This window comes from Zalophus californianus, chromosome 14 (assembly GCF_009762305.2).
Source record: "Zalophus californianus isolate mZalCal1 chromosome 14, mZalCal1.pri.v2, whole genome shotgun sequence".
Classification (NCBI taxonomy): Eukaryota; Metazoa; Chordata; class Mammalia; order Carnivora; family Otariidae; genus Zalophus; species Zalophus californianus.
This window is the reverse complement of record NC_045608.1, coordinates 30614443-30630968: the sequence shown is the minus strand read 5'-3', so window position 1 is coordinate 30630968 and position 16526 is coordinate 30614443. Positions and strand designations below refer to the sequence as shown.

General features: G+C 41.0%; 1 protein-coding gene across 9 annotated transcripts in view; it reads left to right on the top strand.

Moving 5' to 3' along the window:
* Positions 1–16526, top strand: part of LOC113912299 (nucleoporin SEH1) — a 175844-nt gene that overhangs the window by 144507 nt on the left and 14811 nt on the right. For 8 of the 9 annotated variants that reach the window (XR_003516796.2, XM_027575271.2, XM_027575270.2 and 5 more), the window contains 6 exons: positions 7993–8168; positions 8773–8896; positions 10803–10908; positions 11353–11560; positions 13926–14005; positions 14916–15011. Coding sequence is in view for 8 of the 9 variants with exons in the window: in XM_027575271.2 (XP_027431072.2) it covers positions 7993–8168; positions 8773–8896; positions 10803–10908; positions 11353–11560; positions 13926–14005; positions 14916–15011 (790 nt within the window). In the remaining variant the exon portion in view is untranslated. Of the gene's footprint in view, positions 1–7992; positions 8169–8772; positions 8897–10802; positions 10909–11352; positions 11561–13925; positions 14006–14915; positions 15012–16526 lie in introns of those variants that run through there. The other variant, XM_027575275.2, reaches the window with a different exon arrangement.

The window sequence follows — 16526 nt, the reverse complement described above, 5'->3', positions numbered from 1 at the left end:
TTCCTCCTATCAGTGAGGTCATATGATACATGTCTTTCTCTGATTGACTTATTTCACTCACATAACACCCTCCAGTTCCATCCACGTCGTTGCAAATGGCAAGATCTCATTCCTTTTGATGGCTGCATAATATTCCATTGTGTATATATACCACATCTTCTTTATCCATTCATCTGTCGATGGACATCTCGGCTCTTTCCACAGTTTGGCTATTGTGGACATTGCTGCTATAAACATGGGGGTGCATGTACCCCTTCGGATCCCTACATTTGTATCTTTGGGGTAAATACCCAGTAGTGCAATTGATGTATCGTATGGTAGCTCTATTTTCAACTGTTTGAGGAACCTCCATACTGTTTTCCAGAGTAGTTGCACCAGCTTACATTCCCACCAACAGTGTAGGAGGGTTCCCCTTTCTCCACATCCCCGCCAACATCTGTCGTTTCCTGACTTGTTACTTTTAGCCATTCTGACGGGTGTGAGGTGGTATCTCATTGAGGTTTTGATTTGGATTTCCCTGATGCCGAGCGATGTTGAGCACTTTTTCATGTGTCTGTTGGCCATTTGGATGTCTTCTTTGGAAAAATGTCTGTTCATGTCTTCTGCCCATTTCTTGATTGGATTATTTGTTCTTTGGGTGTTGAGTTTGATAAGTTCTTTATAGATTTTGGATACTAGCCCTTTATCTGATATGTCATTTGCAAATATTTTCTCCCATTCTGTCGGTTGTCTTTTGGTTCTGTGGACTGTTCTTTTGCTGTGCAAAAGCTTTTTATCTTGAAATCCCAATAGTTCATTTTTGCCCCTGCTTCCCTTGCCTTGGGCGATGTTTCTAGGAAGAAGTTGCTGCGGCTGAGGTCGAAGAGGTTCCTGCCTGTGTTCTCCTTTAGGATTTTGATGGACTCCTGCCTCACGTTTAGGTCTTTCAGCCATTTGGAGTCTATTTTTGTGTGTGGTGTAAGGAAATGGTCCAGTTTCATTCTTCTGCATGTGGCTGTCCAATTTTCCCAACACCATTGGTTGAAGAGACTGTCTTTTTTCCACTGGACATTCTTTCCTGCTTTTTCAAAGATGAGTTGACCATAGAGTTGAGGGTCCATTTCTAGGCTCTCTGTTCTGTTCCATTGATTGATGTGTCTGTTTTTGTGCCAGTACCATACTGTCTTGATGATGACAGCTTTGTAATGGAGCTGGAAGTCCGGAATTGTGATGCCTCCAGCTTTGCTTTTCTTTTTCAATACTCCTCTGGCTATTCGGGGTCTCTTCTGGTTCCATACAAATTTTAGGATTATTTGTTCCATTTCTTTGAAAAAGGTGGATGGTATTTTGATGGGGATTGCATTGAATGTGTAGATTGCTCTAGGTAGCACTGACATCTTCACAATGTTTGTTCTTCCAATCCATGAGCATGGAACGTTTTTCCATTTCTTTGTGTCTTCCATTTCTTTCATGAGTATTTTATAGTTTTCTGAGTACAGATCCTTCGCCTCTTTGGTTAGATTTATTCCTAGGTATCTTATGGTTTTGGGTGCAGTTGTAAATGGGATCGACTCCTTGATTTGTCTCTCTTCTGTCTTGTTGTTGGTGTATAGGAATGCCACTGATTTCTGTGCATCGATTTTATATCCTGTTACTTTACTGAACTCCTGTATGAGTTCTAGCAGTTTTGGGGTGGAGTCTTTTGGGTTTTCCACGTACAGTATCATATCATCTGCAAAGAGTGAGAGTTTGACTTCCTCTTTGCCGATTTGGATGCCTTTGATTTCTTTTTGTTGTCTGATTGCTGTGGCTGGGACTTCTAATACTATGTTGAATAGCAGTGGTGAGAGTGGACATCCCTGCCGCGTTCCTGACCTTAGGGGCAAAGCTCTCAGCTTTTCCCCATTGAGAATGATATTCGCTGTAGGTTTTTCATAGATGGCTTTTATGATATTGAGGTATGTACCCCCTATCCCTATACTCTGAAGAGTTTTGATCAAGAAAGGATGCTGTGCTTTGTCAAATGCTTTTTCTGCATCTATTGAGAGGATCATATGATTCTTGTTCTTTCTTTTGTTAATGTATTGTATCACGTTGATTGATTTGTGGATGTTGAACCAGCCTTGCAGCCCAGGGATAAATCCCACTTGGTCGTGGTGAATAATCCTTTTAATGTACTGTTGGATCCTATTGGCTAGTATTTTGGTGAGAATTTTTGCATCCATGTTCATCAAGGATGTTGGTCTGTAATTCTTTTTGATGGGGTCTTTGTCCGGTTTGGGGATGAAGGTAATGGTGGCCTCATAAAATGAGTTTGGAAGTTTTCCTTCCATTTCTATTTTTTGGAACAGTTTCAGGAGAATAGGTATTAATTCTTCTTGAAATGTCTGATAGAATTCCCCTGGGAAGCCATCTGGCCCTGGGCTTTTGTTTGTTGGGAGATTTTTGATGACTGCTTCAATTTCCTTAGTGGTTATAGGTCTGTTCAGGTTTTCTATTTCTTCCTGGTTCAGTTTTGGTAGTTGATACATCTCTAGGAATGCACCCATTTCTTCCAGGTTATCTAATTTGCTGGCATAGAGTTGCTCGTAATATGTTCTTATAATTGTATTTCTTTGGTGTTGGTTTTGATCTCTCCTCTTTCATTCATGATTTTGTTGATTTGGGTCATGTCTCTTTTCTTCTTGATAAGTCTGGCCAGGAGTTTATCAATCTTGTTAATTCTTTCAAAGACCCAGCTCCTACTTTCGTTGATCTGTTCTACTGTTCTTTTGGTTTCTATTTCATTGATTTCTGCTCTGATCTTTATGATTTCTCTTCTCTTGCTGGGTTTAGGCTTTCTTTGCTGTTCTTTCTCCAGCTCCTTTAGGTGTAGGGTTAAGTTGTGTATTTGAGACCTTTCTTGTTTCTTGAGAAAGGCTTGTATTGCTATATACTTTCCTCTCAGGACTGCCTTTGCTGTATCCCAAAGATTTTGAACAGTTGTGTTTTCATTTTCATTGGTTTCCATGAATTTTTTTAATTCTTTAATTTCCTGGTTGACCCATTCATTCTTTAGTAGGATGCTCTTTACCTCCGTGTATTTGAGTTCTTTCCGACTTTCCTCTTGTGATTGAGTTCCAGTTTCGAAGTATTGTGGTCTGAAAATATGCAGGGAATGATCCCAATCTTTTGGTACCGGTTGAGACCTGATTTGTGACCTAGGATGTGATCAGTTCTGGAGAATGTTCCATGGGCACTAGAGAAGAATGTGTATTCCATTGCTTTGGGATGGAATGTTCTGAATATGTCTGTAAAGTCCATTTGGTCCAGTGTTTCATTTAAAGTCTTTATTTCCTTGTTGATCTTTTGCTTAGATGATCTGTCCATTTCAGTCAGGGGGGTGTTAAAGTCCCCCACTATTATTGTATTGTTGTCAATGTGTTTCTTTGCTTTTGTTATTAATTGCCTTATATAATTGACTGCTCCCACGTTAGGGGCATAGATATTTACAATTGTTAGATCTTCTTGTTGGATAGACCCTTTAAGTAGGATATAGTGTCCTTCCTCATCTCTTATTACAGTCTTTGTTTTAAAATCTAGTTTGTCTGATATAAGTATTGCCACCCCAGCTTTCTTTCGGGGTCCATTTGCATGGTAAATGGTTTTCTACCCCCTCACTTTCAATGTGGGGGTGTCTTTGGGTCTAAAATGAGTCTCTTGCAGACAGCATATCGATGGGTCTTGTTTTTGAATCCAATCTGATAGCCTGTGTCTTTTGATTGGGGCATTTAGCCCATTTACATTCAGGGTAACTATTGAAAGGTATGAATTTAGTGCCATTGTATTGCCTGTAAGGTGACTGTTACTGTATATTGTCTGTGTTCCTTTCTGATCTATGCTGCTTTTAGGCTCTCTTTTTGCTTAGAGGACCTCTTTCAATATTTCTTGTAGGGCTGGTTTTGTGTTTGCCAATTCCTTTAGTTTTTGTTTGTCCTGGAAGCTTTTTATCTCTCCCTCTATTTTCAGTGATAGCCTAGCTGGATATAGTATTCTTGGCTGCATATTTTTCTCGTTTAGTGCTCTGAAGATATCATGCCAGTCCTTTCTGGCCTGCCAGGTCTCTGTGGATAGGTCTGTTGCCAATCTAATGTTTCTACCATTGTAGGTTACATATCTCTTCTCCCGAGGTGCTCTCAGGATTTTCTCTTTGTCTGTGCGACTCGTAAGTTTTACTATTAGATGTCGGGGTGTTGACCTATTTTTATTGATTTTGAGAGGGGTTCTCTGTGCCTCCTGGATTTTGATGCCTGTTTCCTTCCCCACACTAGGGAAGTTCTCTGCTATAATTTGCTCCAATATACCTTCTGCCCCTCTCTCTCTTTCTTCTTCTTCTGGGATCCCAATTATTCTAATGTTGTTTCGTCTTATGGTATCGCTTATCTCTCGAATTCTGCCCTCGTGATTCTGTACTTGTTTATCTCTCTTTTTCTCAGCCTCTTTATTTTCCATCATTTGGTCTTCTATATCGCCGATTCTCTCTTCTGCCTCATTTATCCTAGCAGTTAGTGCCCCCATTTTTTATTGCACCTCATTAAGAGCCTTTTTGATTTCGACGTGGTTAGATTTTAGTTCTTTTATTTCTCCAAGAAGGGTTTCTCTAATAACTTCCACACTTTTTTCAAGCCCAGCTAGTATCTTTAAAGTCATGATTCTGAACTCTAGGTCTGACATCGTACTAATGTCGGTATTGAGTAGGTCCCTGGCAGACGGTACTACCTCTTGTTCTTTTTGCTGAGGTGATTTTTTTCGTCTTGTCATTTTGTCCAGAGGAGAACAGATGAATGAGAGAACAGAATGCTAACAGGTTAACAACGTCTGCAGCAAATATACTCTATACAAATCGGAAAAGACGTGAAACCAGGGGACAAGAAAGGGAAAGAAAGAAGAGAAAAAAAAAGGAAAAAGAAAAAGATAAAAACAAACAAAAAGAGAACAAAACAAAAAAAAACAGAATATAATCAAATATGATCAGGCTAGTGCATAGATCAGTGCCACACACTAGCTTTTGAGCATATTTTGGTCTGTTAGAAGAAAGTGCCTGCTAAAATTTTAAAGGAAGAAAGACATATATGTACAAAATAAGGGTTGATACAATGAAGGGATGGGAGATGACTGTAAAGATGAAAATTATAAAAGATTTTATAAAAGGAATTGATAAGATAAGTTGTTTTTAAAAAGAAAAAAGATTTAAAAAGAAAAAAAAGGAAAAAAAAGGGAGAGAATGTGATCAGGCAGGAGAATAGAACAAAGCCATACACTAGTGATTTAGGGTTATATTTTGATCTGTTAGAAGAAATTGTATCTCAAAATTTTAAAGAGAGAACAACTTATATATATATGCCAAAAATAAGGGTAACTACTATGAAGGGATAAAAATATGACTCTAAAAATGAAAAATAAAAAATGTTTTTTTAAAAAAGGGATTGATAAGATGTTGTTTGAAAAAGGGAAAAAGAAAAGTTAAAAAACTTTAAAAAATTAACTTTGAAAAACTAATGAATTATGGTAAAAAAGCCATGAATTCTATGTGCAGTATTCCCCTAGCGCTGGAGTTCTCCCGTTCTCCTTGATCGGTAAACTTGGTCTTGGCTTGCTGGCTGTTCGTGCTGATCTCCTGGGGGAGGGGCCTGTTGTCATCGTTCCCAAATGTCTTTGCTGGAGGCGGAATTGCCCCACCCTTGTGTGTCCGGGCTAAGCAAGCTGCTCCGGTTTGCTCTCAGGAGGTTTTGTTCCCTGCAAGCTCTCAGTACAGCTTTGGAGGACCAGGGTGAAAACGGTGGCCTCCCAATCTCTGTCCGGAGGAGCTGAGAACTTGGGGCCCCGCTCCTCAGTGCGTCCCCAGAGAAAAGCAGTCACTCCCGTTCCCCGGTCTGCAGCCGCACTCGGTGGTCACCCGGCCTGTGACCGAGCGTTTCCATGTCTGGCACCGGACCCCGTGTGGAGTCTCCAAAGCCAACAGATCCCTGCGGTGCGCTTCCGCGCCACTCCTCCCTGGGGAGGAAGTGGAGTCTCCCCGGCCGACAGAGGCCCCCTCCCCCGCTGTCTCTCCTCCCGAATATCGCCTCGGATTCACTTCTCCGCACATCCTACCTTCCACAAAGTGGTCACTTTTCTGTTTAGAGTGTTGTTACTATTCTTATCTTCGATCTCCTGTTGAGTTTGTAGGTGTTCAGAATGGGTTGATCCCTATTCAGCTGAATTCCTGAGACCGGACAAAATCCAGGTCTCCTACTCCTCCATCGTCTTACTCCGCCCCCGGTAGCTTTATTTTCAATTCTTTGAGGAACCTCCACACTATATTCCATAGGGGCTGCACCAGTTTGCATTCCCACCAGCAGTGCACACAGGTTCCCTTTGCTCTCCATCTTTGCAAGCACTTCTTAGTTGTCTTTGATAATAACTAGTTTGAGAGGCTTGAGGTGATTTCTTCTGGTTTTGATTTATACTTCCCTAATGATTAGCAGTGTTGAGCATCTTTTCAGGTGTCTCTTGGTCATCTCTATGTCTTCTTTGGGAAAATGTTCAAGTCCTCTGCCCATAGTTTTAATCAGGCTATCATTTTTTTTGATACTGAGTTGTATAAGTTCTGTCATCTGGATATTAACCTCTTATCAGATAAATGATTTGCAAATATCCTCTCCCTTTCAGTAGGTTGCCTTTTCCTTTTGTTTTGATGATTTCCTTCGCTCTACTAAAGGTAGTATCTGTGCTTCTCAAATGATTCCAAAAAATAAAAGAGGAAAGAAGGCTTCTAAACTCATTTTATGCTGCCAGCATTACCCTGGTACGGCAGCGAGGCAAAAACACCGTAAAAAAAGAAAATTTCATGTCAGTATCCCTGATGAACACAGATGCAGAAATCCTCCACAAAATATTAGCAGACTGAATTCAACAATATATTAAATGGATTCCTATACTTTTAATGATAAGCTTTTCTAAGATATTCATTCAAATAATTAAAGATAGTAGTTACATACATTAAAAATTATCTTAAAAACCACTTAAATTGTGAGGAACTGGTTCTTAGGAAATAAACAGCCAAGAAGCAGCTTTATAATTTTTGAAAACCTGTTTCTGACTTCTGGCTGGTACCTCCACTATATCTCTGTCTCTGGGGCAGTAGAGGGCTGGTTGGAAAAGGCGCAGGTGAGAGGGCAGTGGGTTAGAGGGTGAGGACAGGACCTCTCTGTCTGCTGAGTGTCTGCTTGAAATAAAGATGGAGCTCTGCTGTAGGGTAGGAAGATTTGGGCACTCCCCAGGTGAACTTCAGTTAAGTCATGTGCCTCTGTGATTACAAAATTCATTTGAGTTACAATTTTTTGTAATCTAAGGCTAAATAAACACTTTTAACACTTAATCAAAAATCTTCTTAAACCTTATCAGCATTTCTTACCATAGTATTTTGCCCAGAAGACTTTCTTTGGTGTTAGCATCATGAAACCAGTTGTCGTTGTACAGTTACAGATATATTAAGAGTTTTGCTTTTTAAAAATTCTTAATATTGGGTGGTTTTCTAGTAAGTCTTCTAAGAGACTTCAGATGACATGCTAAAGTCAAGACAGGAAAGAAATTGAATCACTGAATATTCTAATGAAAGATTAGTATAACAATATTTGACCTATACTGTATTTTTATACATTCAGGATACACAGTGAAGAATTTTTATTCCATGAAACGAAACATACACAGTATATTCTATAGTGCAGTTTTAGTTTTATATAAATGTTCTTAGATTTATGAACAATTAATATAAAAATGTGACAGTCTGGCTTTTTATCTTTTTTAAGAAAGCAGAAATATAATATTTTAATACACAGCTTCTGTACAACCAAAAAGTAAAACATCACAGTAAAATGTTGGTGAGAAAACATGGTATTTCATTTGCAGTGCATGGCAAATGGTTAACATCCTTAGTCATAAACTTTTTATCATTTTTAATTTCTTTCCTCTCCCCCCTCTCTGTCTCTATAGTGAATCTGACGGTTCTGGGAAACATGGTGGCAATGTCTCTTTGGATGTTTTACCAGTTAAAGGTCCTCAAGATTCTCCACTTCTTTCACAAGCTGTTTGCCCACCTCAAGATAAATCATCCTCTAAGGAAATGTGGACTGTCCAGCCTGAACACTTGATTTTGATAGCCCCTTCTTGTGAGTATATCAATAACAACACAACAGCAGTGCACTCTGAAAACCAGGGCTGTACTCACTCTGGGCCAGTTGCTCATCTAGGAAGTATACTTGGAGTATATACAGATGTGACCAGTGGCTTACACGGGTCCTCCTCTCCCCTACTGAGACCTACCTCACACTCAACCTGAGCATTGTCTAGCACAAGGCCATTGTCCTCATTCCAGGCTTCCAGTACCCCATCTGACTGGGCCATTCGTCCATGGGCCCTTCGTCCCACCACATGCCTTGCCCCAAAGAGCTCATTTGGTACTTGGCATCTTTTACTCTTCACATTGATATAGTTGCTTCAGAGTAGGAACAAATCTGGTACCACCGTATGTGCCCACGATAAGACCAGATGGTAACAATTTCCAGATGTTCTTTTTTTCCTCTTTGTTCAGTATTTTTGTAGTTTAAGAGTAAACAAAATGGTCTTATTTTACCAGGGATTTGAAATTCCTGTAAAGCAAAATTAAGTTGTAGAATTAAGTATTTAGAATTCCATTTTTTACTATTTATTAACATTTGGGTTTTTTTCACTAATGCTAAATGTAAGTTATATTTTATTTATCTGATATAATAGGTGATCTGGCAAAAACTGCATGTTTCCAGATTTTAAATAATTCCGTTAGGTTACTGAAATTTGAGTTGTACTGGCCAGCACATTGCCTTACGGTAACACCACAACATGGATTTATCCCACCAGAGTAAGTATGACTTCCCTTTCCTCCCGGATGTTATTCAGATGTTAGCATGGTGACTTTTTTGAAGGATCGGATATTATGCCATTTTAATCTTTTCAGTAGAATTTTGCCATATGCTCCCTATACAGAGCTCCATGTGGTTTTGTGGGACCACAATGAAGTTCAAGATTCATGCTCTTTAGCAGAGTAGAGCCCATGTCCACAGCCACTTAGGGTGTATATAGCCTAAAAGGGTTAAGAGACATGAGTGAGGTGGGAAAGAGTTCCTGAAGTGGAAGACATCAGATTGTGTGGACATATTACCCTGCGTAGCAAATTACAAAGCAAGGCATACAGCTGGGCAGATGATGAGGGATGGTGGTCCCTAAAGCCCACATGGTTCTGTACTTCATTACCTTGGTTCTGGCTCAACTTACTCTGCTGGTTTTGTCTAAAGGACATTTTATAGACAAAGCGTCTTGACTTTTAATATGTCTGAACCATAACCTAGCTTGCCATTTTTTACAAATAATATTCTAAGAAGGAAATCTTGGGGACCAGATGCTGATAAGCAGTCCTCTAGGTGCAGCTTAATTATTGATAGGAGGTAAAGCTGTAATTCTGCAGCTTTTCAGGGACTTCATCTGGGTGGGCACAGAACATTCACATCTCAGAGTTGCTTCCTATTTGGGAATGGCAACTTTGCAGAAGAGCAACGTGAAGTTTATTTACTTTTGCAAAGTGATGAAGTTTGCATTTTAGAAGAGTTTAGCTGACTAATACTGACCTAAGGTATGGTTAGGCATGCTCCAGAGAAACATTCCTAGGACCGAAGCAATCAATTAAATATTTACTAATTAAGGTTGAAAAGATAGGGAAATGATAGAACAGATTGTTCACTTTTAAAGATCATCCCACATATTTAGCTGTTAGGAATGGAAAATAATCTTGCTCTGCCATTTTTTTAAAGATTTTATTTTATTTATTTGTTTGAGAGAGAGAGTGCACGAACAGTTGGGGGAGGGGCAGAGGGAGAGGGAGAAGCAGACTCCCCACTGAGCGGGGAGCCCAACTCAGCCCTCAATCCCAGGATGAGCTGAAGACAGATGCTTAACTGTCTGAGCCACCCGGGCACCCTTGATCCGTGATTTTTGACATGGGTGCCAAAGTGTCTTTTGTAACTGGTTGTTTCTTCTGAGTCACAAATCTGATTACATTGTCCACATTTAAAAGTCATCTTTGACATTCCATAGCTCTTGAAGAGAGTAATGAGCTCAGAAAGTTTTAGCAATTGGGTAAAAAACAGTCTTTTTTCATTTCCTTTCCATCCCCCTCTTTTTCTTCCAGTTTCTTTTCCTGTTATTTCATTCTCTTTGTACTGTAACTGTGTCATTCTTTATTATCAAGTGGCTCAGAGCTTTTGTATATTGGTCTTGTGCTCCAGAAATTTTTATTTTGAATTGCTTTTTAAATGGTATTTCTATGGTATGGGCTGTTTTCACATGAGTTTTCCCCTTAGGTTCATGGGTTTATGCCACTCAGCTTCTTGTTAGCCACTGAGTTGGGGCTGATGCAGACATATATGGGATCTCACCTCTTCTCTGCTCTTTTTTTTTTTTTTTTTAAGATTTTATTTATTTATTTGACAGAGAGAGGGAGAGCACAAGTAGGCAGAGCAGCAGGGAGAGGGAGAAGCAGACTCCTTGCTGAGCAGGGAGCCCGATGTGGGGCTCGATCTCAGGACCCTGGGATCATGACCTGAGTTGAAGGCAGACGCTTAACTGACTGAGCCACCCAGGCAGCGCCCCTTCTCTGCTCTTTCTGAGCAACAAGGAGAGCTGGTCATTGACAGAACATACATAACTCTAGTGGTTATTGCTATTGGAGTATAGGATATTCTTGGTTTTCATTACTAAATTCTTTTTTTCAGGAGTAAGCTACAAATTCTTGTGAGTCCTAATTCCTCCTTATCCACAAAACATTCAATGTTCCCATGGAGTGGTTTAATCTATATACACTGTGACAATGGACAGAAGGTACTTTTTTTTTTTTTAGCAACGTTTTTCTTGTTTTGCAGCTTAAGTGTTGTGATCCTTATTAGCACTTACTTTTCAGAAATGAAATGAAGAGGACTGTTCTTTTAGCCCAACTAGACTTACTCAGATAGAGAACTTAGCACAGAGTTTTCCCTTTAGTGATCTGAACGATTCTCCTGGGGGTGGGAGGAGGGGGCAGGCAGGAATGGAGAGTGGAGCCTAGAAACCATTATTAACTTGCAAAATCTGCTTTGAAAAAGAAGGGAGTTGGGGGAGAGAGAGGAAGAGTCAAAGATTTACTTTGAGATCTGAATAAATTTTCTCATCCATCCATGTTTCATTTATTTGGCATTACTTTTCTCCACTATGTTTTAAAAATAAGAATTGTTTCTTTAAAATGATAGATCCATTTGTGTCTTACCTCCTTTATTTGGCTCATTTCAGAAAATTGTGAAAGTTCAAATTCGTGAAGACTTAACCCAGAAAGAACTCCTCACTCATTTGGCCTCCAGCACATTTGGAATCCTTTCTCCAGGAACTGAGCCTTCAGTTAGTCATCTGGTGAAACCAATGACAAAACCACCTTCCACAAAAGTTGAGATAAGAAACAAGACTGTTACTTTTCCTGCAACAGAACCTGGTGAAACTTCAGGTGTGGTATCACAAGGTTATAGAATTCACATGGCCACTGATTGGTTGAGTCTAACACTCTGTGTTCTTAGTGACCTTTATCGTAGTGACAGGAGTAAAATTGTCCCCTATTTCAGGGGAGACTCTGGTTGTCGTTGGCAGTCATTTCCATGACATGCCAGATTTGGGGGAGCTTAAAAATGATAAAATGTAGGTGTTTAAGAACTGTTTATATTCCGGGAGTCTCAGATTCTACCCGGTCAGAACCATCCCTCCTCAGCTCTCACTAGGTCTTTTACCAGAACTGCTAATAAGTTAGCAGCTGAAGAAGAGGAGAAAGTGGGTAAAACCTGGTTCTGTCCCTCACTAATGAGACTTTGAGGCACTAAAGAAGTTAAATAAATATGCTCAGTTTCCCCATTTTTAAAATGGCCATAATTGACTCCTCTCACAGAGGGCTTTGAGGAATAAATGAAATAATATATTTAAAGCACTTGGCATAGTGTTTGTCACCTAGTAGGCACTCAATCTTGCTAATGTTCCTCCAGGGTCCTGAGAACACTGCTTTTGCTTTCCCTCCCTGTCTCTCTCCCTCCCTGTGATGGCTCATCTAAGTGACTGGGTTTGCATGTGGGACCTGTTGGAAAGGGTGTGGGCCTTCTGTCACCTGGCCCTCACTCCTTGCCTCTCTCACTTCCACTCACATTCAGTTTCCACTGCCCGTGAAGCCTGTCCCTCCCTGGTCATCGCCCATCCCCTGGCTCCACCCACCCTACGCATGTCCTCTAGGAGTCCCAGCAGCTCTCTGGCCTCGTTCAGACATCCAGACCGCTGGCCCTGCTGCCTCCTCACTCCCCCACCCCAGCCCTGGCCTCTTCTGCCTGAATTCTGTGCTCTGTCACTGCAATTACTGTCTTAGGAACGCTCTCAACTGCTGTGTGCCCCTCCCTCTGCATTCCTGACTGGCAAGATCTGGACCCTTGTGAAAGCCAGCCATCTACCAGCTCCGTGTCTCTCCTGTAGCGGCGCAGCTGCTGGAGAAAGCCACCCATTCGGGGTCTCTGCTCTCACACGCTTCTCTAGCAGCCCTCCTTGGTGTGTGTCTTTCCCTGTTTCCTGTAGGCATGTGACAACGTCTCTCTTCTCAGTGCCCCTCCCCTGCTCCTGCTCTCACTCTTCCAGCTCTCGATTTTGCCTCACACATCATTGCAAATGCAAAAGCCGTTAGACTAAATGTGAGGCTTCTGCTTCCATCCCAGACAAACCCTTCTGCCTGGAATCTAGGCCCATCTATTCTTGCCTCCTCAGGGCCTTCCTCTGCCCCTTCTCTCTCCTGTATCCTCAGTTTCTCCCTTTGTTGATGCCTTTCCATTGGCACACAGCTCTGCCATCACATGTTTAAGGAATGCCTTTCTTGGCCCCACCTCTCCTTGCTGATCTCCCCGCTTCTGTGACACCCCTCCCTCCTGGAAGGATTATGCTCCCTGCTTTCATTTCCTCGGGCTGTAAACGAACTGATGCTGCCACCTTGCCCTGACCCGGCTACTGAGGTCACCGAAAAGGGATTGTCTCTTCTGTGGGTCTTTGTTAATTTGATCCCTCAACACTGGCGACCACTCCTTCCTCCTTGGACTACTTTTTTTCTTGTGCCTCTCCTGGTTTTCCCTGCTTCACATGCTCCTTCTCAGGTTTCGCTGATGACTCTTTTTCTTCCTGGGTCTTTCTCTGTCCCTTTCTTTCTCTAGGCTCTCCCTGCACCCCACTCAGCTTCTGTGTGCTGGCATCTCACAAACAGAACTCTTGTTTTACCCATGAAACCTGCCTCTCCTCCAGCCCTACCCATGTCAGTAAGTGGCCACACTATCTGCTCATTAAGCCAAATCCCTGGAAGTTATTTGTTCTTTGCTTCCTCCCTCTTCCCACACAGTCCACTAGCAAGTCTTTTGCAGTCCGTTTCCAGAATGGATCCCCTGTCTGCCCGCTGCTTTTCCTCCCACTGACTCAAGCCTGATGCAGACCACCCCACATGTGTTCTCTCAATGCAGCTGCTGCTGTGGCATCTTACCAGGGCTCCTCATCCACTTTGACCCCCTTGTGGTCTCTCCTCTCCACAGCAGCCAGTAACTCTTTAAATTAACATGTAAATCATCTTATAGCTCTCTTGCTTAAGCCCTTCATTATCCTTTGATTAAATCCAAAACAAGATATCTGTCAAATTTGATTTTGTTAAAAAATACTATAAATTCCCATTGGGCTCCTCTAAGGATTGGATGAGTGTATTTTTCCCCTATGATGAGGTAATTAGTCATTATTACACATTATCACAGTAATCTGCTTGTTTACTTCTCCAAGAATTGTTTGAGTTGTGACATGTGTGTTCCTTGTAGAAAATTTTCTGGAACTTGAGAATCATGGTAACACAGAAGTGAAGTGGCATCTGTCATCCTTAGCTCCACCTTATGTCAAGGTCAGTAGTAGTTGCCTTAAATATATTCATTTTAATGTTTAAACTTTATTCGGGGTGTTTTTATACTGAATTATGAGCATAGGTTGAGATTATTGGGGTTTTTTTTGTCCCACTAATTCACTTACTTGATTTTCTCTAGATGGGGCTAATACATGCCCCATCTTCTTCACAAGGTGGTTTTAAGAGTCAGATTAGAGATTGTGTGTGAAAATATGTGCTTGCTCATTTAATGCTACCTCCTACCTGATTTTTATCTGAAATAACTTTATTTTGAAAAATATATAAAAATTTTATTATGGAGCATTGTGTGTGCATACACACGCATGTGCATTTTTCTTTCCCATGTTCTGAGTACTATTCTGTGTTTTCAGCTGGTAGGAGCTAGTGTAGGAGCCAGAACTGAATGTTCTTTGTCAGTGAGTGCTAACCTACTCTATACTGCAAATAGTCTCCACCAGTAGGCTCTCCGTGAATTGAGCATGTTGTCATGTATGTTGTTTAGAATGCTGTGGCCTTTCTGCCATGTATTTTGTGTGACAGTAGCAGTTTTGAGCCCTAATACTAACAAAATGTGTGCAAAAGATAGTGCTGTTCCTACTGAAAAAAAATAACTGGTATTGCATATGATGTTAAAATGCACATTCAGCGAGGGTCTTCAGGGTCCTTGAGCTTGAACATTATGAGCACCATCCTAAAGATGACTGTAGCCAGGGAGGAGTGGCTTTTGATGGAAGGAAGAGCGTCAGTGTGAGGCTTTGTGAGCAGAGTTAAGTAGCACTCCCACTCCTAGGCAGGCAGTGAGCTCTCCTGGCCCCTGCAAAATGGGTTTGTGTGTCCTTGGTAACCATAAAGGTAATGGTGTCACTCCGACTTTTATATTTTTTTCATTTGATTGCTTAAATAATTGTAGGGAGTTGATGACAGTGGAGATGTTTTTAGAGCTACCTATGCAGCATTCAGATGTTCTCCTATTTCTGGTATACTGGAAAGCCGTGGAATTCGGAAGGTGAGTTTTGACATTTTTTTCATAGTAAGAATATAGTGTTGATTGACCAGGAGACCCTCATATTTTTCCACCCAGAGTGGTTGCTTCACCTAAACCAGTGCTGCTCTGCTAACAACCGGCTTGTCCCAGGAGAAGACCCACCTCAGTGCACATCAGTGGACTGCTTCCTGTGGCAGAGGTCTTGCTTTCTAAACAGCTAAACAAAATGCCGTGCTTAGTAGTAGGATTGATTTACATTCTGATATAAGCACTTCATGTGGCCACAGACTGCCAGTACTTGCAACACACTTTGAGTAGCTCTAATCTAGACAATAGTTTTGTCCACCAGCCGTAATAGAAAAATCTGCCACTGCTCAAAAACAACTGTGTTCATGTCATAGTCAACAGTATATCTTCATGGGCAAACGGTGATGGATCTTTTTAGTACCATGACCCTCTTAAGTTCTAACTCATTTGTAGACCTGACATAGCTTTTTCAGATATCCCTTAGTGACACTAGTCATTCACTTGGCCTCAGTAATACGCTTTTTCAAGCGAACAGCTGAAACTCATTTAAACTATAGCACTTTGGGCGCCTGGGTGGCTCAGTTGGTCAGGCGACTGCCTTCGGCTCAGGTCATGATCCTGGAGTCCCGGGATCGAGTCCCACATTGGGCTCCCTGCTCAGCGGGGAGTCTGCTTCTCCCTCTGACCCTCTTCCCTCTCGTGCTGTCTCTCATTCTCTCTCTCTCTCTCAAATAAATAAATAAAATCTTTAAAAAAATAAATAAACTATAGCACTTACATGACGGTCCATTTATTCAGAGATTCAGACTTGTAATCAATTCTAGACTATAGTTGTGAGCTCATTATTGACTATACAAGAATATTTGAGCAGTGATAGTCACAAGCCCAGTGCACTTTACTAGGTCTGTATAACAGGCTTCCAGGGGGTTTCTGACTTTTTTGGAAAGACATACTGTTCTACAGCATAGTTTATTTCATTTCCCAGCCCACAGTAGTGGCAAAGCAGCATAATAGGGGATAGACAGATTGCTTAACAAAAGTTCAACATCTGGGGCAAAGGCGGTGGGGGAAGGGTTGCAAAAAAAAAAAGTAAAGACATCCCATGTTCATGGATCAGAAGACCTAACATTACTGAAATAGCAGTACTCCCTAAATTGATCTACAGATTCAATATAATCTCAATCAAAAATCCCAGCTGGTGTTTGGTTTTTTGTTTGTTTTTTAAGAAATTGACATGCTGATCCTAAAATTCACATAGATGTGCAAGAGAACCAGCATAACCAAAGCAATCTTGAAAAAGAACAAAGTTGGAGGATTCATACTTTTCATTTTCAAAACCATAGTAATTAAAACTATAGTATTGACATAAGGATAGACATATAGAATATGTGGAATAGACTTGAGGGTCCCCAAATAAACCCTCATATTTATCGTCAGTTGATTTTTTCAGTAAGGGTACTGAGACAATTCAATAGGGAAAGAACATTTTCAGCAAATGGTGCCAGGACA